The sequence below is a fragment of the Ostrinia nubilalis genome, chromosome 11 (assembly GCF_963855985.1).
Source record: "Ostrinia nubilalis chromosome 11, ilOstNubi1.1, whole genome shotgun sequence".
Lineage (NCBI taxonomy): Eukaryota > Metazoa > Arthropoda > Insecta > Lepidoptera > Crambidae > Ostrinia > Ostrinia nubilalis.
In genome coordinates this window covers 15,950,289-15,977,991 of record NC_087098.1, presented here as the reverse complement: position 1 = coordinate 15,977,991, position 27,703 = coordinate 15,950,289, and the positions used below count along the sequence as shown (strand labels likewise).

The window sequence follows — 27,703 nt, the reverse complement described above, 5'->3', positions numbered from 1 at the left end:
CACCGCATTCATGAGTTACTGTAGACATACTTAAAGTGTAGAGTCATACATTTTAAGTATCAGTTTTCCATTAATTTGTTTATTTCTCAGTTAGTTAACCTTCAAAATCGTAGTAAAAAGCATGCAATAGTTATTTGATTTGACCGCCCGTTGCAATTGGCTACGGTCAAGGACCGTGCGTATGGCGATCACTTTGATACGGGTTCTTTAATGATAGTTAAAATAGGCTTTTAATTTTAATTATAGTTCGGCCAGATACATTGAACCAGATTAAATTCTTAATTTAATACTTCACCTGATTTTTGGTTAAAACATTGTAGTATAGAAGTTGGGTTTGCTATACGAGTATAAGCTATGCAAAATTATCACTATTATAGGTATTAATTTTTAATGTGTCGTATTTATTTGTTTTTATTATAAGATTTTTTAGCTAATTTAAATAAGTTCCTACGATTTTACAAAAAAAAGCCATTTAAATTCTGGTATTCCACAAAATATTTAATAAATAAATTAATATAGCAATCGGAATTATATAATATTATTGGCATTTCCTTCAAATCAAGCTCTTTTATTATTGTCTTTATAATATTATATAATATTGATTGACATTTGTGACGACATGCGGATCTTGTGACGTGTGTAATAATAAAATGTTGTGGCATTTTTAGATATTCATACAATGAATAATACAATTCGACGTCAGCCAATAAATCAACTAAAAATGTAAATGCAGACAAGTCATTGTGGAAACTATTATGCTTAGCTTTGGCCCATAAAAATCAATTTTATCAACGTTAATTGGATAAAACCAGATATATTCATTATTTGTACATAAGAGGTAGAGATTTTTTTCGCTTCTATGTATCAAGGGACCACATGTAGAAACTACTTAATCAAATCGCCAATCATTTGTTTTACTTACACAAGTATGTATTATAAATTTAGGTTTTTTTGGGATATAAATAGGGAAAAACAGCAACAGTACAGTGCCTCACTCATACTCATCCGAAGGCCACCAATGTGTCGATTTGCTTAATTGAGAACAATTAAAATCGGGGATTGAATCGATAAAATTATAATTGTAATGTTCAAGTCCAATATAAATACTCTTCCGGGACATAGTTGATCGATAAACATTCCAGTTTTTGTCAATACGAGATACATATCTAAGAATAAAATTTGTTAAATGTTAGGCAGTGCAGAACGGTCCCATCAAAATAATATGTATTTAGTTTCTACGTGTTACAATGACGTTAAAACGTGGTCAGTAGGTGGAAGGGGAAGCCAAGTTTTCTCAAATTGCTCCATATTGCGGTCCCGCCATATTTGCCTAAATTTCCCTAAATTGAGTAATTTGATTGCCTTTGTAAGCGCACTTTAAGAGCACCTTATTTCTTTCACAATGTTGTAAACGCGAGGGCGGCAAGTTCGCACGGTGTCGCAAATGCTAGATCAAAACAAAGACTCACACGACTCCGCAACCCTGACCCATACTCTGTGCTTTGTCTCGGTGGACCGAAGGGCTTTAATCCTGTATTATCTGGCTGGTTAATACACCCACGCTTCCTTTTTCCTAAAGTCTAGATTTCAGTCGAAATACGTGCGTAATCTCTATCAAACTGGTGCCTCAGTAACATTTGGAAATTAACTCTCCTAACTGTAGCCTAAAAACTGTGGCAAAAAAGGTTCTGGACTTTAAGATGAGTAAATATATAAATAGACGTATTCATTTACTGGGAAGACCCCTTTCTATGATCTGAGGGGAAGACACTGGTTCCTGAATGCTTCAATAGATGATGTTTAAATTATTAAAGTTACGTATCGTTTGCACGCATCACATGTATACTGCTACTTACTATTAGTCATAAAAGGGGTAATTAAACAAAGATTACGGAAGGTGCCAATAAAAGGATAATTAAAATACCAATGTTCACTTACAAGTATGATTAGAAACTGCGTGTTTATGTAGCAAAGAAGTAATTCGACTCGGGAAATTCACATACAATGAATAAATATCATAACGAGACCGGATGATATCTTGGCCAACGTACCCATAAGTTTGACAATTCAGAGGGTAAAGCCTTCTCTTCTAGTAACGTACGGCAAAATTTTACGTAGTGAAAGTTAAATCAGGGTCCAGAATTGAATAAGTAATATTTTATCGATCTATTAAATTCAATAGACTTCGGACGTAGGTTGGTTCGGTCGTAGTAAGGAGAATCCCATCAAAAACAAAACTTGTCAAAAAAACCAAGTCTCGCAACTCAGTTGTTCTACGGTAAAAAGTTGTGAGATCCATGTAATACCAAGTCCAGGCCAGGAAATCTTTAACGTTTTACATAAATTATTGACTTGGCCATCGCACTAAATAATTATATTTACACGTGTTTTCATGCGATGACCAAGTCAATATATTTATGTAAAACGTTAAAGATTTCCTGGCCTGGACTTGGTATTACATGGATCTCACAACTTTTTACCGTAGAACAACTGAGTTGCGAGACTTGGTTTTTTTGACAAGTTTTGTTTTTGATGGGATCTCATTTCTTTTTGTATTTTGTAGACAGCAGTTATGTATCTAGAAAACTGGACCGAAATTGAAAAATTTTACTCGACTTGGCGGTTGCACTGCCGTGCCCCCAAATATTTTAGTTTTTCCTTGATTCATACACCAAACACTACTTATATTCCAAATTTGAAGCTTCTAGGTCTGCTAGAAGTGCCTTAGAGTTTTGATGATCGGTGAGTCAGTGAGTCAGTGAGTCAGTGAGTCAGTGAGTGACAAAATTAAGTAACTTTGACCCGTTATAATTCTTAAACTACTGGTTCAAATTGAATGAAATTTTAAATATACCGTGTCTTTACAATGCCTGCATAGCTAATGAAAATTCAGCCTTCTAGTTTTATCCACAACGAAGTTACAGGCAGTCGAAAATGGCCTGAATTGCTTCGAGAAAAGGATGGTACGGCCGTGCCGCTTTTTGCTCGACTTGGTGGGGGCACTGCCGTGCCCCCAGATCTGTTCAAGTGGGGATTCTTGGATGGCTCAAACTTGGAGTGCAAGTGTGGTTTTGTTCTCCAGTCGACGAAGCACATGATGGCGTGCCCTGCGTGCCCAAACAACTGGAGGAAGGATTAATGAAGGCTACTGACATCGCCACTGTTGTAGTGGAGTTTTGGGCTGACACTGTGTAGGCTTTTTGTCGACACAAGAAAAAGAATCGATAGATGAAACCTGAATAAACGGCAAAATTTGATATCTGCCAGTCCTTGATAAGTCTCGTTCTGACTTCTCCAATATCACACTTCCACCCACGCCACACACTTCGAAGGTAGTCGAGATGCGCAAGTGTAAAATCATTAGAATACCATTAACATGACCTTGGGAAGACTATAATTATCCTCTGTCAAGCCGATATTTAAACTGCCATTAACCGTCTCACTAGCGCGAGCGCCTACTATTGTCTAAGCCTGATCACATTATATTGTCGTGTAGGCTCTACCATAAAACAAAAATACCAATCTAACCAATATAGACTTTATACTTTTACAAATAAGGGTTTATGAAGTGATTGTGCTGAGAATAGCTTTAACAATGCGGTGAAATAAATTATGTTATGAGCAAGCGCAAGATTTGCGTGCGCGAAGAATTTGTTGGTTGCAAACTTGTGACCTGTTGCACTGTTGTGAGCTATAAAGTAAGATTTATTTATGAACATTTATATGTAAAACAATTCAAACAAATTTTGTTCTCAATGGTTTGTTTACACGTCGTCAATTTTAGCTAGATGTTCATGGCGTCAAATTAAGTCCCGACACCATAGTGAACAGATCGAAGATTTGTATTATTTTTAATCTGTTACTCGCAGATGACAGGATATTTATCGCTTGAACTCCAATTAACATTCATATTTATCATCAACATTATTAAATACTAGCGGCCGCCCGCGACTTCGTACGCGTTGATCCCGTTTAACCACCTTCATCTAACTTAAGCGGTTTAGATTTTTCATACAAAAGGATTTTCCCGCTAATTCCCGTTCCCGTGGGAATTCCTAAGTATACTATAACCTGCCCAGGAGTATGAAGAATAATTTTACCAAGTTTCGTTAAAATCCGTCTAGTAGTTTTTGTTTCTATAAGGAACATACAGACAGACAGACAAAAATTTTACTGATTGCATTGTTGGCATCAATATCGATCACTAATCACCCCCTGATAGTTATTCTGAAAATATATTTCATGTACAGAATTGACCTCTCTACAGATTTATTATAAGTATAGATTACAAATATGTTTTCCTTTCTTTCAATTTTACATTTATTCGAATGGTTACTCGTACGTAACTTGTACCATTAAGTTGCGGCTGCGCGTGAGAGTGAGTTTTTCCGCGTTTTCGCACTCGATATTTCAAATAGATAGAGTCGAGCATGACACTAGGTAAATTTTCTTGCAAGATTTCTGAAAAAGTTAATTATTCATTTCAAATGTAGAGCATGTATTTGTTATGTGTGCATATACGAATATAAGGAATTTATTCTAAAGATTATAGTAAACATTTGACCCTTGTAGGATGATGTTGTAATTGAGAAGTAACAGTAAGTACTTTTAGAAATACAAATAAATCTGTGTTCGTGTTTTAATATTTATAATTTATAAATAAAATATATTTTCACGATTTTTTCGGGGTGATAAGTGGTGGTTGATGTCCTTTTTAGTTACTCTATTTAATTGTTCAGTACAAGCAGGCATTATGATTATAAGCGTTGCTTTTTGTCATAACTTTTTCTCTAGAACTATAATTTCCGCGATAGGTGGATTTTATATAACGACTCTACGTGAGCCGAGTTAGTGGTTTACATTTTATAATTACTGTAATAAGCAGTTGCACAAGTAACCCTTTTTTGCTGCAAACGTTTCCGTAGCGATTGATTCTGTATTATCGTATCGATGTAGCATCACTCGCGTTTTCATCGCGCGCCGTTCCAGTGAACCAGTTGCGGCGCCTTGACCTTTCGTGCTTTCGTAATAGCGGCTGCGACGCGCGCATAGGCGGAAGCGGGGGCGGGCGGGAATTAACTTGTAATGTACTATTTAGGAAGTCCTTTGATTTATCTTATTTGGTTCCTACATTATGATGAAAAGTGTTGAAATAGTTATATTAATTGTATTGCCTAAGACAATTACATAACATAAGGTTTAACTTAGCGTATTAATAAACTAATGAGCTGATAATTTTGTTAAAATACTTTTTTAAAATTTTTAATTTGTCATGTTTTATAAAATAAAATAAATAAATACATGTTACCTAATACGAATTATACCTTAATACAAAAACGTTTAATTTATGGAGTTAATTAATGTAAGATTGTAAGCATAAGACTGTTTGGTTAGTATTTTAAAGTTATTTTTTCTTTATTGAGTGTTTTGTGGGGACCAAAAATCTATTTTTTCCATCTCAAGCCTATTTAAGATGTTGCTGGAATTTCTTAATTTTAACTTTTTCTGTTTCCGCTAATCGCGGTTACTATGTTCATGTCTCTAATGTTCGCATCTTAATCGAATACCTTGTTGAATGAAAAGTTGTTGCCCGTGCTTATGTCATTTACTTTTTTGAAAAAATTGAGTCTTTTAACTTCTTTGTTACTAGGAGATTTATTGTATCCTTCCTACATAACAATGACATATTAGGAAGACATTATTTTAAGTGTGGGCAGGCCTTCCACTAGGTGGACCGATGATCTGGTGAAGGTCGCGGGAAGTATCTGGATGCGGGCAGCACAGGACAGGTCGTTGTGAAAATCCTTGGGGGAAGATTTTGTCCAGCCAGCATGTCATTTGGCTGAAACGAATACGAACGAACGCTACAGAATAACGTGTCATTGAAACGTTTCTATCAAATGATTTATATTGGTCGTACAGCACATCAGAAAATTCTATAAAATATTACAGAGTGTTTCTCTTGCTAAACAGAGTGTTTCTATTAGGTACAGCATTTTAAAGAAGTTCTACAATATGTTTAGTTACTTGCTAGTTGCTACCTACTCATGGGGACATTTTGTCAAAATTTCAAAGATCCTGTTTAATTTAATCGGTGCTATCAATTTTCAAAGTAATGCCTACTAAAAGTGTCCTACCATAAATCAGGTCTTTGTGGGCGTTTTTTGCAAAAACTAAACACTCGGAATAATGAAGTTAACATTATAATTTATTGAGATTCACGTGAGTGTTAACCACCTTCGTAAAAGTATAATAGAGTTAAAAACAGAAGGGTCAGGTTTTTTTATGCATAACAAGGCAGTTGTTTGACCACGATCGCACCTAATGTTAAGTGATGCAGTCTAGGATGGTTGAAGTAAGTACCTACTTGATTGTGTGCGGAGCAACTTCATAAGTTGAATTTACATAACGGCTTACAAACAAACTTATAGTGAGAATATGTAGATAGATGGAGTCAATGGTTTTAGCTGAGAATAATTGAACCATTTCCACTTTTTTCGAGGATTTCGTAAAAAGCGAGACAGGGACTAATGCCCGTTTTCACCATCTCTCCCTAATTTTTAAGTGACCCCTATGAAAACAAAATTCCTGTTAGGAATGTGTTACCATAGGGGTCACTTAAAAATTAGGGATTGATGGTGAAAACGGGCATAAATCAACCTGATTAGCTCCATTTGCCTTTAGTAAATTAGATACGAATTTTAAGGAGGAATCGTGCTTCTGCAGTGGACCAATGTAAATGACCTGATGAGAATTATGATGATCATGACTGTGTAGGAATAGGAACTGTGGGGGGTCAATTTTAAAATTTAATTAGAGCCTACTGATTCACCTTTATATCTACATTATACAAAATCCAGCCATCTGTCAGCAAAAGTCGCCACGTGCTTGATAGGCCGAATGTGTTTATAACCAGTATTGTCCCATCGGACGTTTACAGCCGCCCACAAAAAATTAATTATCACCAGGTTTATTTATACACTCATTATGCCCAAAAATTTAAAATCTTCAAGGTTATTTCTTGTAGTTACATAATTATTTGCAAAGGGAAATTTCTAGAGCTGCTGATGAATCTCTACAGATTGAAGTAAAATGGAACTTAGCTTAGGAAGGATTAAAAGTTTTTAGACAGTCACTAAAGAAATTTTAGACCAAGTCGCAGTTTTAGGTAGTAACAAAGTTCCTAGTAGGTATTTTTATTTGGTAGTCGGAGTCTTAAAATGTGAATTTTAACATTAACAGAATTATTGTGCATTTTATACTATACGTAATTACAAATAAATAACTGCATGGTAAGTTATTAAATATTAATTTACAAAAACGGTAACTTACCTAAAACAGTAGCTTGAGTTGAAATAATGTACCTAATGGAAACCTAAAAATGTTCATATCTATGAATAAATTAACTAATTTAAGTTAATTAAGTGTCATGAAAAGACCCATTAATTTCTTTCATAATTAAGATTATCTATCTTTTAACACTAAGTCCTTCCTAAATCATTTTTTATACCTTTTAGGTACCAAAAATGGCAGTTATGTGGTAGCTCTAAGCCAAAATGAGCTGGAAACTATGCCCAAGGTTAACTACCTTCATTTTATTAAAATATCATCGTAAATGAAACTAGATCGTATGTCAGAGTTTAGCATATTATTATTTTCGTGACTAGTAAGGAATCATCATTTAAACAAAATTTTACGACATCGTTGATTCTCAACGGTCAATAAAAATCCCCACTAGTAGAATATAACAAGCATAATATTAGCATTGTTTTAATGAATATGAATTCACCATCTTACAATTTTTTTCAAACGAAGATCCATGTGGATCTCGTAAAAAGTGTACGAATACGGAAATCGGTTTTTCGAGATATCTGATCTTAATTTATGGATGGTTTTATTTATGTCACCTGATCCAGTTCTTTAAAAAATGCGGATCCGAAAACCAGAACTGGTAAAGATGAGTTTTTGTTTCGAGTTTTTCTCGGCAATTGAAATCGAATGTTTAATCGCGAATATTTATGATATTAAGATTGTATTCTGAAACGACACTGAAGTATTTAAAAATATTGAAAAATACGTAGTGTTAAAAATACCTACCCTCAATTTGTAGCATTTTTGTTTACAAACAATATAGGTAACATCGAAAAACGCAACTGAAAAAATAGTTCAAAAATCACCCCAATTTCAGACAATAGTCCATAACTCATTATTTCACGGATCGTGACTATGCATTTGACCCGGCTCTGCTCGGAATGAGGAAGCGAAGATCTGATGAGACCACACTTAAACGGATTCCTCGTGGCTCACATTATCTTGATTCAAATTTAAATCAATTTAAACCGTAAATATATGGTATTAAAGGTCGTAGACGAGGTGCTATTGCGATGTCAATCATGTGTGAAGATAATTTGTGTCGATCACGCATGGTAATTGTTTCGTTCGTTATTTATTGGTATGGCTTCTGCTTTGTGGAAACGCAAATTGATTCATCCAGGAACTAAAGAAGACTTTTTTTTTTGTTAATTGCAGCGGACTATGCTCTCAATTTATTTTAATATCTTGTTTTGCAGCTAACAAGGTAGATCCATATTTATGTAAATAGAAAAAAATACGGTTTTATATTGTGCATAATTATTATTCACATCTAATCGTAATCGATTAATACTTACTACACCAATAATTTTGTCGGTTTTTTTTCTAAATTGTTCATCAACTTTTAAGAATAATCAACAACACACATCGTCGATGGTATAAGTATACTATAGTTTCTACCACTCTTTACGCCAATGCAAGCAGAAATGTAGTAAGTGGAAAATTATATCATTCGTCTACTGCGTATTTACTCGTACACTCATTCTAAAATTAACTCTAACAACGTTTAAAAAAGTTTTTGCTATAATAAAGGTATAATTGTGCGTTTTGTTCCAAACGGCTTTGCGGTTTGTACGGCAATCTTAGCATGAACGACCGTCATTAGGTTATTATTTATATGCAGTTACAGTAACGACCGTAATATTTTACTCGTTTAGTTAGATAGAAGTTATGTTTACATAGTTCTGTATAGTTAAGAATTATCTGACTCTATATTTAAGTAAACAACGTCATGTAGGTATTAGGTGTTTTATTAATTTTATCAATCATTAAAAAATGTTTACAATAAATCAAATTAACTTTACAACTGTCTTATGTTAAAATTAACACTTTTCAGTTTAGTAGAATTGCAATATTTTTTTTAAACTTTTGTTTGACTTTCAATGTGTTTAATTTAAGCATAGTACTCGTAAAAGTAACCCGTAGAATACTATTTCATTGAAGTAACTGCTACAGTGTCTACTTAATTTATGCACAAATTATAGCAAAAAGCTAAGCAATAAATTAATTGTACACAAATTACCGTTTGCTATTAATTGATTTATTACATTTGCAAGATACTTTTTTACAACCGTTTATATTAAGAGTTCACTATAGTTTATTTATATTTTTTACTGACAACAATCATGATAGTTTAACAAACGGCTCAGAATAATTGGCACAATCAAAACTTTGGTAATTCTTGAATAATTCGAGCATTTACTTCCTGGTTCATCAGTCGGAAGTAATTGCTACATCATAATTATTAATCCTCAAATTATTTTACGCTTCCTATTTCATGGTTGTGGATTAATTATTATTGGTAGAGCCTACACCCACAATGATTTATTGTGTTCTCTTTGATAGTTACGTAAACCCAAATGTGTTTTATAAGAGGTAATTATTATTTTCCTGAAATAATGTTAATGATGGTCTTCTATCTACCCTCCATGTTATCGTACCTAAGTGAATTTCAGCCATTCGGAATGATGTAGTTTTCTACTGCTGAAAGAATTTTTATAGTTGATTTTGTAGTTCTAGAGATCTTACAAACAAAGTCACAAACTAGCTCTTTATAAATACGAGTATTTGTTACTGTAGATGTTGAGCAGAAGGAAAGAAGGAATCGCGGTTTCAATTATTGTAATACGTTTGTCAAAACTATAGTAAAAGTTAAAGTTCGATTTATGAAGATTATCACTGTAAGACCTAAGATGATGACTACTCCCTTTTGCAGGTGTACCAAATGAGCGACTGGTCACTGACGTTAATCCCTTTTCCCAATTACGTTCTCTTTTCCACGTGTACCAAATGTGGTACTAGTACGTGACTGAAGCAAATGCCCTGTCTCAACGACCTTTTTTTCTTTTCCAGGTGTACCACATGTGCGACGGCCTCGGGCGACAGTTCAGCTACTCGTGCCCCAACACAACGCTGTTCCAGCAGCGTATGCTCATCTGCGACCACTGGTACATGGTCAACTGCTCGAAGAGCGAGAGCGACTACAGCGCCAACCTGCTCATCGGTAAGGGTCACTGGCTATGGCGTTAGAGTTGTCTTATATTATGTGTACCACATGTGGGACGGTCTCGGGCGACAGTTCAGCTACTCTTGCCCCAACACGACGCTGTTTCAAAAGCATGCTCATCTGCGACCACTGGTACATGGTCAACTGCTCCAAGAGCGAGAGCGACTACAGCGCCAACCTGCTCATTGGTAAGGGTCACTGGCTATGGTGTTAGGGTTGTCTTATGTGTACCACATGTGGGACGATCTCGGGCGACAGTTCAGCTACTCGTGCCCCAACACGACGCTGTTCCAGCAGCGCATGCTCATCTGCGACCACTGGTACATGGTCAACTGCTCCAAGAGCGAGAGCGACTACAGCGCCAACCTGCTCATTGGTAAGGGTCACTGGCTATGGCGTTAGAATTGTCTTATATTATGTTCCACATGTGGGACGATCTCGGGCGGCAGTTCAGCTACTCGTGCCCCAACACGACGCTATTCCAGCAGCGCATGCTCATCTGCGACCACTGGTACATGGTCAACTGCTCCAAGAGCGAGAGCGACTACAGCGCCAACCTGCTCATCGGTAAGGGTCACTGGCTATGGCGTTAGAATTGTCTTATATTATGTTCCACATGTGGGACGATCTCGGGCGGCAGTTCAGCTACTCGTGCCCCAACACGACGCTATTCCAGCAGCGCATGCTCATCTGCGACCACTGGTACATGGTCAACTGCTCCAAGAGCGAGAGCGACTACAGCGCCAACCTGCTCATCGGTAAGGGTCACTGGCTATGGTGTTAGGGTTGTCTTATGTGTACCACATGTGGGACGGTCTCGGGCGGCAGTTCAGCTACTTGTGCCCCAACACGACGCTGTTCCAGCAGCGCATGCTCATCTGCGACCACTGGTACATGGTCAACTGCTCCAAGAGCGAGAGCGACTACAGCGCCAACCTGCTCATTGGTAAGGGTCACTGGCTATGGCGTAAGAGTTGTCTTGTATTATGTGTACCACATGTGGGACGCACCGGTACCGCAGGAGAACCAAAGTAACCGACATAGCTCGCAGAATTGCCAAAATCAAGTGGCAGTGGGCGGGGCACATAGCTCGTAGAGACGATGGCCGTTGGGGCAGGAAAGTTCTCGAGTGGCGACCACGGGCTGGAAGACGTAGCGTGGGCAGGCCTCCTACTAGGTGGACCGACGATCTGGTGAAGGTCGCGGGAAGAGCCTGGATGCGGGCAGCGCAGGACCGTTCATTGTGGAAAACCTTGGGGGAGGCCTTTGTCCAGCAGTGGACGTCATTTGGCTGAAAACGACGAACGAACGATGTGTACCACATGTGGGACGGTCTCAGGCGTCAGTTTAGCTACTCGTGCCCCAACACGACGCTGTTCCAGCAGCGCATGCTCATCTGCGACCACTGGTACATGGTCAACTGCTCCAAGAGCGAGAGCGACTACAGCGCCAACCTGCTCATCGGTAAGGGTCACTGGCTATGGCGTTAGAGTTGTCTTATATTATATGTTCCACATGTGGGACGGCCTCGGGCGACAGTTCAGCTACTCGTGCCCCAACACGACGCTGTTCCAGTAGCGTATGCTCATCTGCGAACACTGGTACATGGTCAACTGCTCCAAGAGCGAGAGCGACTATAGCGCCAACCTGTTCATTGGTTTAAGTGGTACCCAAAAGACAATGCCAGAAATTGGCGTCTTTTTTTTTCACGCGGCCATCGACCAAACCGTGTTCGACAAAATGTTTTTTTTTATTACAATATAATGTAATAAACCAAACTTACTATGACATGTATACCTCTAAACTCAGTCTGAACTGAGTTACGAACATTAGAAGTTTGATGATTTACATACTAGAATTGCTTTTTGCGCGCAAGTTTTGTAAGAAATTGCAACAAAATAGTGACATTGTATGTATAATCAAACAATACCATCCATTAAAGGCTCCAGCCATCAGTGAGGAGCAGAATCAGCGCAATAAAAAAAGACGGCACTATAAGGCTATGTTCACATGTAACGCGCGTACGCAGGTCAACGCGGAATTCAGGTACCGTTTCGTACTTATTTAACAATAGTTCTACAGAAAATTATAATAAGTAACTTGAAGCGCAAACCTAAAAATCTCTGGTGTTCTGATTCGTTTTAATACAAGTTACGAAACTCATAGATAGGCCAGTGGGAAGTCAGTTTTAGTCGTTCAATCGCTACGTCATCTATGTAAGCAGGTATAAATCTCCTTGCCTGTCTATGTAAGGCAGTTGAACGCATTTATTCTTCTTTGAGAAAAAAAAATTAAAGCTAATGCTTACAGGCTAGTGCCTGTACTAAACAGCTAGATGCAAATTTTAATAACAACCTTCCAACTCATTGCACGGAAGACCCAAAATAACAAACGGAAGAACTATCTATAGTAATTTTAACATTATCTAATAATAAGTGTATTACAAACTAAGGTCGAAGCATTATCTGCTTAATAATTGTATTATACACTGGTTTGATTATCTGTAGCCACTTGAAACCGTTGCAACCTGAATGGTTCGTTAACCTTGCTGTAATTTGGTGCATTATGCTGAGACGTGGAATATACCAGAAGCGTTTGCTCACGAGCTCTGAATCATTTCTAAACGAGTTTCATTGAGTATTGTGGGAATGAATGGACTGTCACTTCAGTCAGAATGATGTGCAGATAACAACGATAAGTGTACCAGCATGTAATTTTATATGCGGAAGACTTTGAACTTGTAAACAGGTTATTTTTAGGCAACCTCTCTTTATCATAATGATTTAAATAACAAGATTGTAGTTAACGATAAATACCTACTTACTACAGATAGTTTATGCTCGCAGCTTTGCGTGCTCAGGATGTATGGAGGTATTGTTAGAACTAGCTTTTTGTCTCTATCTACATAAGAACATAAGGTTAATTCCAAAAAACTTAAAGTAATACAGTAGGTATTTAGATTCACTAGTCTTGGCTGTTCATAGGACTTAGATCCTTCATTAAAAAGTCATTGATCACTTAGCAATTTAGCATCCAATTTTCTTTGTAGTCGTTTATTTATGATCGACCGTCCTCCCATTATTTATTAATAATCTTTAATACTCATAATACATTTTACTGTTCACACTAGCGAGGCCTCAGCCTCATCAAAGCCTATTCAAGACTATCCGAGGAGTTAATGGTAGGATTTTGTGTTTGATAGCTGTATTCACTTGGCAGGTGAATACAAATTCCGCAGTCTTTTGTCTGATATAACTTCGTGTCCATTGGTTATGTAATCGAGGCTATAGAGTTGAACTGATTTTAATCGCATAGAGCTTCAACTTCATCAACTCTTTTATGATTAAATTAGCAAGATAAGCCTAATAAGGCTCTATACTGTCAACATTATCCAAAGTCACAGATGGTAAGCCTGGCTGTCCGTAATGTCTCAGTGTGTTACACACCTAATTTATGATTATAAGTATTTTTTTATCTAAAAAACCTAAACTTTTTGATCTAAAAGAATCTAGATTTGGAGAAAAATTTGTTAACATCATTTTATTTCTTACTAGCTTTCCGCCCGCGGCTTCGCCCGCGTGGAATTTTGTCTGTCACAGAAAAACTTTATCGCGCGCGTCCCTGTTTCAAAAACCGGGATAAAAACTATCCTATGTTCTTTCCCGGGACTCAAACTATCTCTATGCCAAATTTCATCAAAATCGGTTGCGAGGTTTAAGCGGGAAAGCGTAACAGACAGACAGACAGACAGAGTTACTTTCGCATTTATAATATTAGTTGGGATCGGTTGGTACAGACAAAGTCGCGATCAAAATTGGTAATGAATATTCGAATTACGCAAGTGCGTTACGTGGATAGGCGCAACGTATGTCAATGTTAGGTGAACGCCCTTGACTGCGCCCGCGATTCCGAGGCGCACGAGTAATTGATCACAGCACGTCAACAAATGGACATGAAGATTTTACAGGCTTATGAGGATTTTAGGACGGGGCTTCATAAACACCTGAGTTCTATTTCTGCTAATCTCTAGATCCAGTTTCATTGGTTATTAGTGGAAGTACCTTTGCGATTGTCAACTGTGTGTGGGCCCATTTTACTACAGCACCCTTACTTTTAAAGCTCTTTTCAATATTGTTGTTAATATGTTTTAACTTTATAGTTAAATATTAAATGCATGCAAGTAAGTATTTACGAGTTAAAATATGTTCGTAAATAAGTACGAGAATTTTGCCGACTAGATTATGGACAAACATGCAAAATTATGCAGATAAATTATTATTAAGCATAATTATTATGATTCAAAGTACAATTACTCGTCATCACAATATTTATACATTTTCCCTTTGACCAGTCATCGTTTAAGTTGAAGTGCGAGCCACTTGACCAGACAATTAGATAATTTATTTTCCTGTGATTCGTAACTGCTTCTATTTTCTTCTAATTTATTTTATTTCGAGACCAATTTGAATTGGCAATCAAAATAAGCATTACTGAGTGCACATGCAGTATTGTGGGAGCACGAGATGGGAACTGTGCCTCCGTGAAGAAACAACAAATTATTTTATTCCACCATCGTGTGTGTACTTGTAAAACAAATCTGTGGTCTGTAATTGCATATGCCGCATACTAACGCCGGTGAAAGGTGAGGTTACGCCGTCAACCCACTTGCCCAACTTCCGCGGTAGCCACAAAATTTTGATAAGCTTGAAATTGATAATGGACACTCACGTACCCGTTGACATAAGCACGAACGACCTATAAACGTTTCGCAAATGATTTTATAGTTCTTACAAGACATTACAAGCGTCCGCTGCTGAAACTTTGGAACTTGTAAGTATGCGGTAACCGTTGAGTCGCATCAGATCAGCACAAAACAAGCAAAGACTGAGCAACAGAACATTGATTTGATGCTAAACGAAGGTGCTTCAGATAAGATAAAATAAATAGTTTTGTAGTATCGTACATTGAGGTAATCTGCTGAGGGTTTCCTACTCCTCAGAGTCATGAGACAGATCTACATCGAATTTCTATCTAGAAGTCTGAAGTGATCCATAATGCTGGTCTTCGAAAGACATCAGAGTTAGGTAGTTGAAACTATTTCATGCGTTTGTAATTAATATTTTAATAAACGCTTCCTACTCCTTTACTTCCTACCTCCAGAAATGAAAACATGACAAAACATCATTACATATTATGAAACAGATCTAATAGAGCTTTAGGAATTACTCCACACAAAGTCTGCTCTGAGATCTATCTTAGGCTCTCAGCTTAGGCTTTACATTTTTTACAACATTTTTGTATAGGTTACCTAAAGGTTTTTTCAACTTACCTTGTGTTGTCGAACCTTTCAATCAAAGAAGGTTATGACAGCATAATTCGTGAGTTCGATGAGTTCATCTAAAAACTTCGTGATAAAGTTAAATATTCGACAAAATCCTTTTCAAATCGATTAACCATAACAATCAGTGTAATAACAGTAACTGACGTAATATTTTTTTAATCATGAAGCATTATGTTTTGATGCGTCAGTTCAGCCGGGGCACGTTTGCTGAAACCAAAATAGAGGAACAAATAAATTGAAGAAATGACACTCTTATTTACGAAAGCTGAGAGTGGGACAACAATATCTACTACAACTGCTGATGAAGTTTCTGGTAAGATCATCACACTGAAATAATAATTGACATAATTTTGAAAATGTAGGTAACTAGGTTTTGGTATAGCTTTACAGGAACTTTACTAATTTTATTTCGTACATTCTAATCTAGTAATACCTAACTTATGAAATACGGAAATGTATTAAACTGACATACAAAAAATACTTGCAAAAAAGTATGATAAAGCAAAGATCATATTCGTCTCATATACATAAAGGTTATCTGGGGGCACGGCAGTGCCCCCACCAAGTCGAGCAAAAAAGCGGCACGGCCGTATCATCCTTTTCTCGAAGCAATTCAGGCCATTTTCGATCCCCTGTATCATCGTTGTGGATAAAACTAGAAGACTGAATTTTCAGTATCCATGCAGGCATTGTAAAGACACGGTATATTTCAAATTTCATTCAATTTGAACCAGTAGTTTAAGAATTATAACGGGTCAAAGTTTCTTAATTTTGTCACTCCCTGACTGACTGACTGACTCACCGATCATCAAAATTCTAAGGCACTTCTAGCAGACCTAGAAGCTTCAAATTTGGAATATAAGTAGTGTTTGGTGTATGAATCAAGGAAAAACTAAAATATTTGGGGGCACGGTAGTGCAACCGCTAAGTCTAGCAAAATTTTTCAATTTCGGTCCAGTTTTATAAATATTTAACTACTTACCTAAATAAGTTTGTAATATCATATAAAATTAAATATAAAGGCACACGGTAGTGTCCCCGCCAAGTCGAGTAACATTTTTTAATTTCCGTCCAGTTTTCAGCTCAAGAAGTACAACCGGAAAAGAGAAAACGGAAGGCTACCTACAAAAATAAGAAAATTTCATAAGTCAGAGAGAGTCCGACTTTAAGAAAATTCGTTGCTGGTTAGATAGGTATACATACAATAAGTAGAAGGTACCGAAAAGGAAAAAAGTAGAACTGTTTACAAAATACAAAAAGAAATGAGATCCCATCAAAAACAATACTTGTCAAAAAAACCAAGTCTCGCAACTCAGTTGTTCTACGGTGAAAAGTTGTGAGATCCATGTAATACCAAGTCCAGGCCAGGAAATCTTTAACGTTTTACATAAATTATTGACTTGGCCATCGCACTAAATAATTTAATTTACACGTGTTTTCATGCGATGGCCAAGTCAAAATTTGATCATATTCGTCTCATATACATAAAGGTTATTGAAATTAGTTATACAGCAAGTAGGCGTCAATGGAACCAGAAAGATAATAGCATGCATATGATTTCATGCACCGTTTGATAATGTTATTGTTACACCTCACGGTCAAGAGCTTGTCATTGGTAATGAGGTATCGTGTAACAGCAAGGTGAGAAATGTAACACGACGCGTGTGCCTAATGTTACAATGTGCCTTAACCACAGGATCACGGTAACGCCTCTGTGCGATTATTGATATTCGATACAGTCTCTTGTCATGCGTGTGATTCTAGCGAGGCAAATCTAGTGTTGTGGCAGGTCAGTTAAGTAAGTAAATGTATGCGTTTGTTTGCAAGTTTTGTTCTGCAGACAAAGAGATAGATTTGTTAAAAATTAAAGATACAATCTGACTTTAGATAGATAGAGATTTTAGATTCTTGATTATGTTGAGTGTTTAAAAAAATAACTTAGTAAAATCAATTTATTTAAAATTTTGTTCAAGATGCGACTCTAAACACTTTTTTTTTCTAGATGCTTTTCTCTATTTATGTAAGACTAGCTTTCCGCCCGCGGCTTCGCCCGCGTGGAATTTTGTCTGTCACAGAAAAACTTTATCGCGCGCGTCCCTGTTTCAAAAACCGGGATAAAAACTATCCTATGTTCTTTCCCGGGACTCAAACTATCTCTATGCCAAATTTCATCAAAATCGGTTGCGAGGTTTAAGCGGGAAAGCGTAACAGACAGACAGACAGACAGAGTTACTTTCGCATTTATAATATTAGTTGGGATTTTCTTGAAATTCACCGTCTTTTTCTGAGGTCTTATTAATCCCAAAGCCTCGTTTTCGATGGATTGACATTGAACTTAATATAAATGAACAAAGATTCAGAATATTGCGTAATGTTTCAGGTCAGAGAGACAAGCCGTTCGTGTCAGAAGAGGATATGAAGCAGAGGACCCCGCGCCCCGACATCCTGTCCGTGCCGCCCAACGCCAACTACTACGACGGGCTCAGGGAAGCTGAAACTAGGGTAAGAACGTCTGATACAAAGCCTACCCAGTGATAAATTGAAACTTAATCATAGTATCGTTTATAATAGTCATATTAATTATGGTTAATTCAATGTTACAGTACCCCGTACATCCCGGCAACAGTATCGTAGGCATTGCAGACTCGATCTCGAGCTCCAACAACAACGGGCTGGACAGCGCCAAGCAGAACTACCGCCCGCCCACCGGCTGGTCCACCGGCACCGGCGTCCAGTTCGGGCTCAAGAGAGACCCCACCGACCAGGACCACTTGGCGGGCGCCGCCTCCCAGGAACTCACCCCCACCTTCCAACCCACCCCAGAAGTACAAGACGACAACCAAAACAACAAAATCCCCACCCCTTCAAAATACTTCCAGCCTCCTATCCCAGACACCACCACAACAGAATTCCCCGATATAGACATTAGAACCAAATCCGACGATCCAGTCTACAACTTCATCAAACGATTCGACCCGAGCTCGCCCGACTCCATCAAGACCGCCATGTCTAGATCTGAAATCATCGATCTGAATAAGCACCTTCCCGAAGGGCAAGTCAGCTCGGAGGAAGACAGAACGCCGCGGAAGAATAAGGACGTTGGCAACTTCAATAAATTAGACAAGGATAACGATAAAGGTGTGACAGAAGGAACTAGATTCGATAGCATTAATTCCAAGCCGACGCCGACGGAACCGACTGTTAGTGTACGAGACAATCCGGCGGTGCCTACTCCAAATAGAATACTACTGCCGCCTAAGTTAGACTTTTCAGAGCAGCCGTCGACTACTATGGGACCACCCGTGTACTACGAGTGGAAATGGGCTGTCCCCGCATTTGATCTGGAACCGCCCAAAGAAAGTAACGTTACGGTCAACAACACACAGGTCCAAGGAAAGACTGTAAGAGGGCGTAGTCCTTTCAGCGACGTGACTAGGCCTACTCCGGTCACGGTGGACCCCACTCCGAGTAACATCAACACGGAGTACAACATAAGTTCGTATTTCGTCCCCGACTACGTGTTTCCTCTTGATAAGCCGCACCCAGGTTATGAAGATGAGAATGCACAGACGTCTTTCCAAGTGAAAATTGCGAGGACTGGTCGCTCCAGCTACGGGGAGAACCCCGCTTGCCCCCAGTGCCACCCAGCCTACTTGGAACCTGGGACCTGCGAACCCTGCATTGTGAATCGGTAACCCACTGAAAAACCACTAATTTAAAGTTAATGTGATGCCGACTAAATATGGGGCTATTTAGATAAGTATATTTAACTTTCATTGGTATAAATTAATTTGTTACTTAGATAATTATCATAATTGTCGTCATCAGGATTAAAAATTTAAATGTCACCGTCGATCCTTATGTACTTTGTGATTTATTTTGTTTCCATATACTTCAAATTCTATTATTTTGTACATAAGTAAATCATAAGCTTGTGAATATCAACTCTAACGTAAGTTATTTCTAAGCTTTTGCAGATGTAATTTTATTTATCCAAACACAAAAGCCATAGGTTTATGTATGTCGTGTATGTAAGTAGGGACAATATTTACATAATTCATTAGTACAATAATTATTTAATTATTCCCAAAACCAGAATGAATGATAGATAATGTTCCACCTTTACAAATAATATTTAAGATCATGACTTTTGATGAGTTAATAATGAGTTACCAAACACATTAAGTTAATATTAATAGTCTAATAAAGTCAGTGGATAAAGGGAAAAATAATGCTGTATTAACTAGCTAACGCATAGTTGATTTTTACTAAGTATTTATTTTAAACCCTTCCTTAGGTAAAGCGTTGTTTTTCTCACTTTATCCACAGACTCTACCTAGAGACTAACGGTCTTATTCATAATCATTTTTCACATTTTATCAAATGCTTATTAGAGGTTTATAAAACGTTTGATAAAAATTGTTATTCATAATCGTCATTTAGCGCTAAAATCCTCTTTTATCTGTGTGATAAGTTATCGAGAGCTCGGGCCTTGTTTAAAGCTCTAATAAACCTATTTTAACCTAACTTTTATAAATGTCATTTCATATGAATGTCACTTCGTTGGTTTATTTATTCAAAATATCCTTGCTGTGATCCTTATCCTTGCTTGTGAAAATGAATGCTATAAATGCAATTGTGCATTTAGCCAATAATGCCGACCCAGCGCGACGTAGAAAGCTCTACCGCCAACGAAGCAACCCATTCGATTTGCGGGACCTAAATTTTAAAATAAAATATAGGTTCAATAAGGACACAGTGCGCACCATCATAGATTTGGTGGAAGATGATCTGGTTCAGAGCGCTAGAGGTGGTGGCACGTGTCCTGAACTGCAAGTTTTAGTGGCCATAAGATGTTGGGGACGTCGTGAGGTAAGCACAAAAAAGTGTTTTATTTTATCCCTTTGTCGTGGCTGCTATAATTATTTTCATACATTTTCAGGTACAAGATGATGCTGGTGACCTCCATGGCCTAAGTCAGCCGACAGTGAGCCGGATATGCGCCAGAGTCGCGCATGCAATCGCGAATAAGGCAAATTCCTTCATCAAAATGCCTATCACTATAGGAGAGCAGGAAAGAATTAGTGCCAAATTTAGAGCAATTAAAAATTTTCCTGGGGTGATAGGAGCCATAGATTGCACCCACATTAAAATTAAAAAAACCGGAGGTGACATGGCCCAGTACTATATTAATAGAAAAGGCTATTATTCCCTGAATGTTCAGGTAAAATATATTTTGATTTTATACAGTTTACAACAGAGAAAGATTTGTTTTAATAATGTCTATAATTTTTACTTTGTATGATCTAAATTTTAGCAACATTCAACACTATATTATTGGATGGATTACCTACAGGATACTGTTTTTTTTATTTTAGGTTGTCTGTGATGCTGACCTCAAAATAATGGATATAGTGGCTAGATGGCGAGGCAGTACACATGACAGTCGAATTTTTATGGAGAGCAATATAAAACAACGATTTGAGGATAGGCAGTTTAGAGGACGCCTTATTGGCGATTCGGGCTACCCTCTTCTGCCATATCTATTTACACCTATTTTAAGGCCTAGTCGTCCAGAAGAAGAAGCATACAATAATGCTCACATCTCAACTAGGAACACTGTTGAAAGGTGTTTTGGGGTGTGGAAGCAGCGGTTCCAATGCCTACTCCATGGCTTACCAGTAAGCCTCCAAAATGGAAAAGCTGTGATCATAGCATTGGCTGTATTACATAATATAGCCATTGATATGAATGACACATTGTTAGGTAAATGTTATCAATTTGACTGTACATAAGGAATACAAATCTTTATGACAAAATGTTGACAAATTCATAATATTTTTCAGAACAACATATGGAGCAGGTCCCTGTAACTCCGCAACTTTCGACGGAGAACAGTGTTCACGACAACCGACCTTCATTGTTGAGGCGTAGGTCGCAGTTGATACTACAAAATTTTATAAATCAACATTTTTGAATGGTACTAAAATACATTTTGATAAATTCCAACGATTTACTTTTATGTAATGTCATTTGAGTTCATGAAAATGTTGTATTTTAATTTTTCAGATACTGTTCCTGGCATCTTAATGAAAATAAAAAGAATATTTGATTGAAAAATACCTGTATTTCAATTTTCAGTCCAATTTGTTACTATCACAAAAACAAAACCTGTAGTTCTCTTTAAAAAAGCAATTATTCTGCAAAAATTCAAAACAAATTACTTTATATCACTAATTTAAGTACAATTAGTTTCAACAAACTTACTTATTAAAAATCACAGTTCAATTCTTTAAAACAAAGAAATTGCTTAAGTATAAACGTTTCTATTCGGAGGTTATCAACCTTCTACATTTAAAACAAAATAACCATAATTTACACTATTATTATAAAGGCGAATGTTTGTGACTAGGCATATGTGTATTTACTTTATATCACTAATTTAAGTACAATTATTAAACTTACTTACTAAAAATCACAGTTCAATTCTTATAAACAAATAAATTGCTAAAACAGATAGATTATATAGTCTCGAATAACATATAGGCTTCTTTTTATCCTGGAAAAATGCACAGATCCTGTAGGTTACAGAAATAGTAGTCTACGCAGGCGGAGTCGTGGGCAACAGCTAGTTAATAGTAATCTCAAACTCTTATTAAGTTATGACTAGTAAACATATTCATAGCCGTCTAAATATATTGCAGAAACACAATCAAAATGCGGATTGGAACTGCATAAAATACAAATTAAAAACAAACAGAAGTAAGGGAGGAACTAACTTATTATTTAGAATCTGTTAGTACTTGAAAAACTTTAACATCAAAAGACTTATTATTCTTTATTAATGTGAGTGTAATATTTAAGTTTTTCCTGTAATAATTGATGCTCAAGATCCAAGTTTCTCCCTTTCTTCCGTTCGTTTTCCATTTGAACTTCATGCAGTTCAATCCGGCATTTTGATTCTGTTTCTGCAATTTCGGAAATCCTAACTTTGCTTAAATCAATTAAGCCTTCTTTGTTTAACAGTTTCCTTTTTTTTTTGATTGCTGGTGCTTTAAAATTAGGTTTTGCTTTATTTTCTTTTGCCTCTACTTTTTTATTTTCTTTATCTTCCAATATGCCTCTAGTAGTACAAGCATGTGTATCTTCTATTTCTTCATCAAGTACCACCAATTCATATTGGATTTCTTCATTATTTATCAATTCCTGATCTTGCGTATTTTGAGTTGATTCCTCCTCTTGAATGTTAATTAATTCACTTTTATTTGAGTCCGAGTCAAATCTGTTAACATCGACTACAAATTCATTGGGCAACCAAGATGCTATATCATCAGCCCTATCGTCAGGCACTGATAATGGTGGACCACCGCCAGTTTTAATTTGAGCCTGCCTAGCAATGGTCTTGTCTTTCTTCGCACTGATTTTTATGAGGCTCCATTGCGATTTTAACTGGGTAATGGAGCGGTTCATACCAGCGCACATTGAATTAAACCTGAAAAAGAAATGACAGGATTTTGAATTACAGGTAAAGGCAAAATTTTATATTGAAGGCAGAAATCAAAAGATGTACCAACGTTGTTTGTAAATCAGCCCAAGCCGCAACCTTCCGTTTATTCGTGTTAGTGTCTGTATTTTTATTTTCGATTGCATTTACTCTTTCTTTCACCAACTCTTTCAGCAAATACTGAAAAGCAAACACTAGGCGTCAAACATAAATAAAACCATGCTACAAAAATTAGTAGGCACTTTATCAGGCTAAAAATAAGTACTACCTTATCTTCCTCCAACCAGTTTTCTGATCGTTGCCTTTTAGGCGGTCTGTTCTCCTTCGTCATGGACATAATTAGTATCCGATGTAACTAGCCGGGTCGTCGTAAGAGCTTATTGCAGAGTACAGGGTAAGAGGTACAGAATCCAGAACATACAATCCCAAGTTTTATAAAAGTTTGATAAAACTTGGGAGTTGATCGAAAAAACCGAAAACTTTTTTTTTTTTTTTTTTTTTTTTTTTTTTTTTCTGGCACGCACGGCTTGTGCATTTGCCAATGACGAGGTGTAAAGGTTGGGAAACGGATTTTATAGGAAAATACCCGGGAAGAGAGAAAATTTTGAAGGATCAGGCAGGAATGGTGTTATTGTTTACAGGATAATAATATTTAATAACTAATCATATTACTATGTACATTAGACAGAAAATATGTTTATGACATAAAAAGGATAAAATATAGCCGTATCAGGCTATATTTTAATATCATAAGTAATAATAAACATAGAAATACATTTATATATATTTACATCATTAGAGGATAACAGACAAATTATGGATGTAGGTAGTTGGACACGGAGGGATATTAATGACTGGATAAAGGAAGAGGAATCATATTTTTGGCAGGCAAAGAAGATATGATTTAGATCGCCCACTTCATCTCCACATTCACAAGTATCATCAGAGATAATGTGAATTCGTGCCAAATGTTGAGGTGTACACACATGTCCCAGTCTCATACGAATAAGAATCGTAGTAGAAATTTTAGGTAAATAGGATTTGAAAAACCACGGTTTAATTGGGATGGTCGGTTGTTTTTCGGTATGGCACCGTTGGACGGTAATATGTTGTTGTTATGTGTCAAAGATGTGATAAGCGCAATGATAAGGTCTCGAATAGAGAGGTTAGAAAGTGAACTATTTGAATCATGAGTTGAATCATTATCATTATTAAGAATGCTTCTACTGGGGGAGATAGGAGTACTGTAGTCTTTAGTTAGTGTTTCGTGTTCATGACGATCATAACCTTTACCAGGCCTATGCGGTGTTCTAGGCTTTATGAGAACTGTTTTTTTATATGAGGAGTTTAAAGTGTTTTGTTTATTAGTATGCGGTTGCTGTGGGCTGAGAGGAATCAAGGAATTTTGTTGGCCAGAACGCCCCGATACCAAAACATCAGCAAATGACTTTGATATCGGAGGATGTAATTTTAGTGCCTCTGAATAAGTTATGCAGCTTTTAGCCATGGATTCTTTGATACTTCTTTGCCTAACATATTCAGGACATTTCCTGCTCGTGGCCATATGAAGACCAGAGCACAAGAAGCAGGTTATGTTTTCTTCGTCAACATCACAAGTGTCACCAGTGTGTCCCATTCCGCATTTAAAACACCTCGCTAACGAACGGCATTGACTCCTAACATGTCCATATCGGCAGCACTGAAAACATTGTATTGTGGGGTAAATATACAGGTCCACAGGAAGAGAGTTGTAGCAAAGGAATATTCTTTTTGGCAAAATTTGTCCATCAAATGTCACTACGACAGTTTCAATTGGCAAAAATTCAGTTTTGCCAATAGAAGTTGTCTTTTTCTTTAAGCGCCTTACCTTGATTATATTTCCACATCCTGTAGGAACACTAATATTATTCATAATATCCTCATCACTCCAGCTAACAGGTACACCTCTGATGACTCCCATCCGTGTCACATTAAATGTGGGTATGAATGCTTTGTAAGTATTTGATTTCAGCAAGTTACTGTTAAGGAAAGCGTTGGCATCCTCAAATTTAGAGAATGCAATTGAAATTCTGTTCCTACCTATCCTTTTAAGACTGCCATTGACAATGTTTTTAATATTGTTTCTTTTGAGAAAATGCCCAAATGATACGGGGTGTAAGGTGCAATTTTCGTTTGGAGAGGATTGTTCTTTTTGCACATGAACTGTGTAAGGGGCTAAGTCAGTAGCTACATAAAGGTCTCTTCCTACAGGAGTACGTGTTTCACTAGCACCTAAAATTTCACTAGTCTTTTGACCTGGTACAAGTGTATCACCTACTTGTGAAGAATCAATAGGAGTTGAAGCGGTTTGCGTTAGAGTAGTAAGTTCATTAATACATTGGCATTCAAATTCACTAGCAGTGCCGCCTAAATTAGATTTTCGATTCCTTCTCCGTTTTTTGTTGCAGTGTTTACAAACTTTTTGCACAGAGGAACGTTTACGTTTATTCTTTGAATTTACATTCTTTCCAGACCCATCCGTGTCAAATAATGATCCATCGGTTTCCATATCGGTTAAATTATTAGAAATCGTAACAAAATTGGACGCCTGGGGGACTACGCCTCCCCCAGGGTCGTCAGGTTCACACATCACGAAAAAATCAAAATGCAATGACTTACCGAATAACTGATGAAATTACACAAAAACTACGTAAATACAGATAAAAAGTAACAAAATATATACAATACACCACTTATTTGATCCTTAATTCAAATTAATTTTACAAAAGCCAAAAAAAGACGCCTACTCAGTTCGCCGTTTCCCGCGCTTTTTCACCGAAAACTTTATTAAATTTTCGTGCCAAATGTCAATGTCAGTAAGTAAAACGTCACAGCTGCCAATTTTTTGTTTTTTTTTTCTGCGATTTGTCTATGATTTTACATGGTCCACCAAGTTAAATCACCAAAAAAGCTGTTTTCGTTCATTCTTTTTGTATAGTCTGTGGAAAGAAAATATTAAACTCTGTTTTAGCTATCAAAGGTTTATAAACGATTATGAATAACGTTTTTTATCAGAGGTTTATAAGAGTGTTTTAAGCCTATCAAACGTTTTAGCTAATGTAGGTTTTAAACCTATATTAGCATTTTATTATGAATAAGACCGTAAGTAAGCATAAGCCACAGTAAGAAATGCTTCAGTCATTTTGTATTTTAGCGGTCAGAGCATCATTTCTGTACTACGCAACATAAATATCATATTTTTTAAATAAGTCATAATTTACAAAGTAACTAAAGCTGTTGTTGCTTAGTAAATGTAAGTAACCTACCAACAAAATGATAGTTTTAAGTATACGATAGAAACAAAATGTGTATAATAATTTTAAAATGATAGATTAATTAAGATTATTTAATTGTAATGCATTTTGTACCATTTACATGTTTTTATCTGATTATTTTATAGATTTATATTTGAAAAATCAATGTAAGCTCTCATCCGGGCACATGCCATGTAACCTTAAAGCTTCCACTGCTTCATCAAACTCTGGCAAGCTTTATTATACATTAATATTTATGTAACAATTAAATTAGTTTGCCATTTTCAATAAAGTTACCTTTTGAATAAAAATTACTGAATTAAAAGTGTCTGTATTTACTTACCTGCAATTTATTTGATCACAGAAGTGATATAATGTAATTATTATTTTGAATTGAAATAAGTAAGACAATATTAAAATAATATGCTTACTTATTTGTAAAAGATTTATCTTCAGATTATATTTAACAATGTATTAGGTACTTAATTAAATTTTATATGTTTACATTGCGATGTGCCTATAATAATAATAATAAAACTTACAAAATAAATCGCATTTTTATTCTTTATTTAACTACTTAATGTTAATACTTAATACCTTATTTATTTGTGTACAAAATATTAAAGTTCAAGGTGTTTATTTAAATAGGGTATGAAGCTGTTTGAAATAGAACGCTACGAACGAACGCTTTAGGGCTGATTTTACCATCGTCGGATAACTTTTAACATAAGTAAAAGGCTGTAAAAGGTATTTTAATTTGAAGAAAGTTGGACCTGGGGGGTGACTGGCCCGCTACAAGCATAGAGCATGGCTACAGGTAGGAAGTTTTGGAGGAACTTACTTGGCCAACGCTGCCGGTCGACACTTATTTGCAAGTCCTGGTTTTGAAGTTTGTCCGGCCGGGACTTACATCCAATAGACTTTACGAATCTTGTTGCACACACGCTGCACAATTCACAACATCTTTCGTGAAAACAACGGGTTTTGACACTATTGTTGCGGTTTTTCACTCGCACGCGCGCGCCATTTACTTTGAATGTCGTTGGTAGTTCCCGCGTCTTCTACTTTTGATACGAGTAGCGCTCTCTCGTGGCGTGTTTGCGTACTCGTTGTTGGTTGGCCAAAGACTTTGGAATAGGGGAATAGGCCATTAATCATAGACTACAGAGTAATAATAATGTTAAAAA

The 27,703-nt window shown here is 36.7% G+C and overlaps 2 protein-coding genes across 2 annotated transcripts in view; both read left to right on the top strand.

The window, feature by feature from the left end:
• The window catches only part of LOC135076364 (uncharacterized), a 58,871-nt gene extending 38,811 nt beyond the window's left edge, over positions 1–20,060 (top strand). The window contains exons 4-6 of the mRNA XM_063970862.1: positions 10,225–10,375; positions 18,100–18,221; positions 18,323–20,060. Coding sequence (XP_063826932.1) covers positions 10,225–10,375; positions 18,100–18,221; positions 18,323–19,414 — 1,365 coding nt within the window. The 3' untranslated portion in view covers positions 19,415–20,060. The remainder of the gene's footprint in view (positions 1–10,224; positions 10,376–18,099; positions 18,222–18,322) is intronic.
• Positions 20,061–20,326: 266 nt separating this feature from the next.
• Positions 20,327–21,803, top strand: LOC135076349 (putative nuclease HARBI1). The gene is made up of 5 exons (XM_063970842.1): positions 20,327–20,591; positions 20,662–20,943; positions 21,098–21,485; positions 21,566–21,699; positions 21,789–21,803. Exons 1-4 carry the CDS (start codon positions 20,337–20,339, stop codon positions 21,694–21,696), a joined length of 1,056 nt encoding a protein of 351 aa, XP_063826912.1. The 5' UTR covers positions 20,327–20,336; the 3' UTR covers positions 21,697–21,699; positions 21,789–21,803.
• The last annotated feature ends 5,900 nt before the right edge of the window (positions 21,804–27,703 follow it).

Coding starts and splice junctions, on each gene's coding strand:
- LOC135076349 (XM_063970842.1), top strand. CDS start 20,337: ATGAATGCTATAAATGCAATTGTGCATTTAGCCAATAATGCCGACCCA. Junction 20,592..20,661: donor GATGTTGGGGACGTCGTGAG/GTAAGCACAAAA, acceptor ATACATTTTCAG/GTACAAGATGATGCTGGTGA. Junction 21,486..21,565: donor TATGAATGACACATTGTTAG/GTAAATGTTATC, acceptor AATATTTTTCAG/AACAACATATGGAGCAGGTC.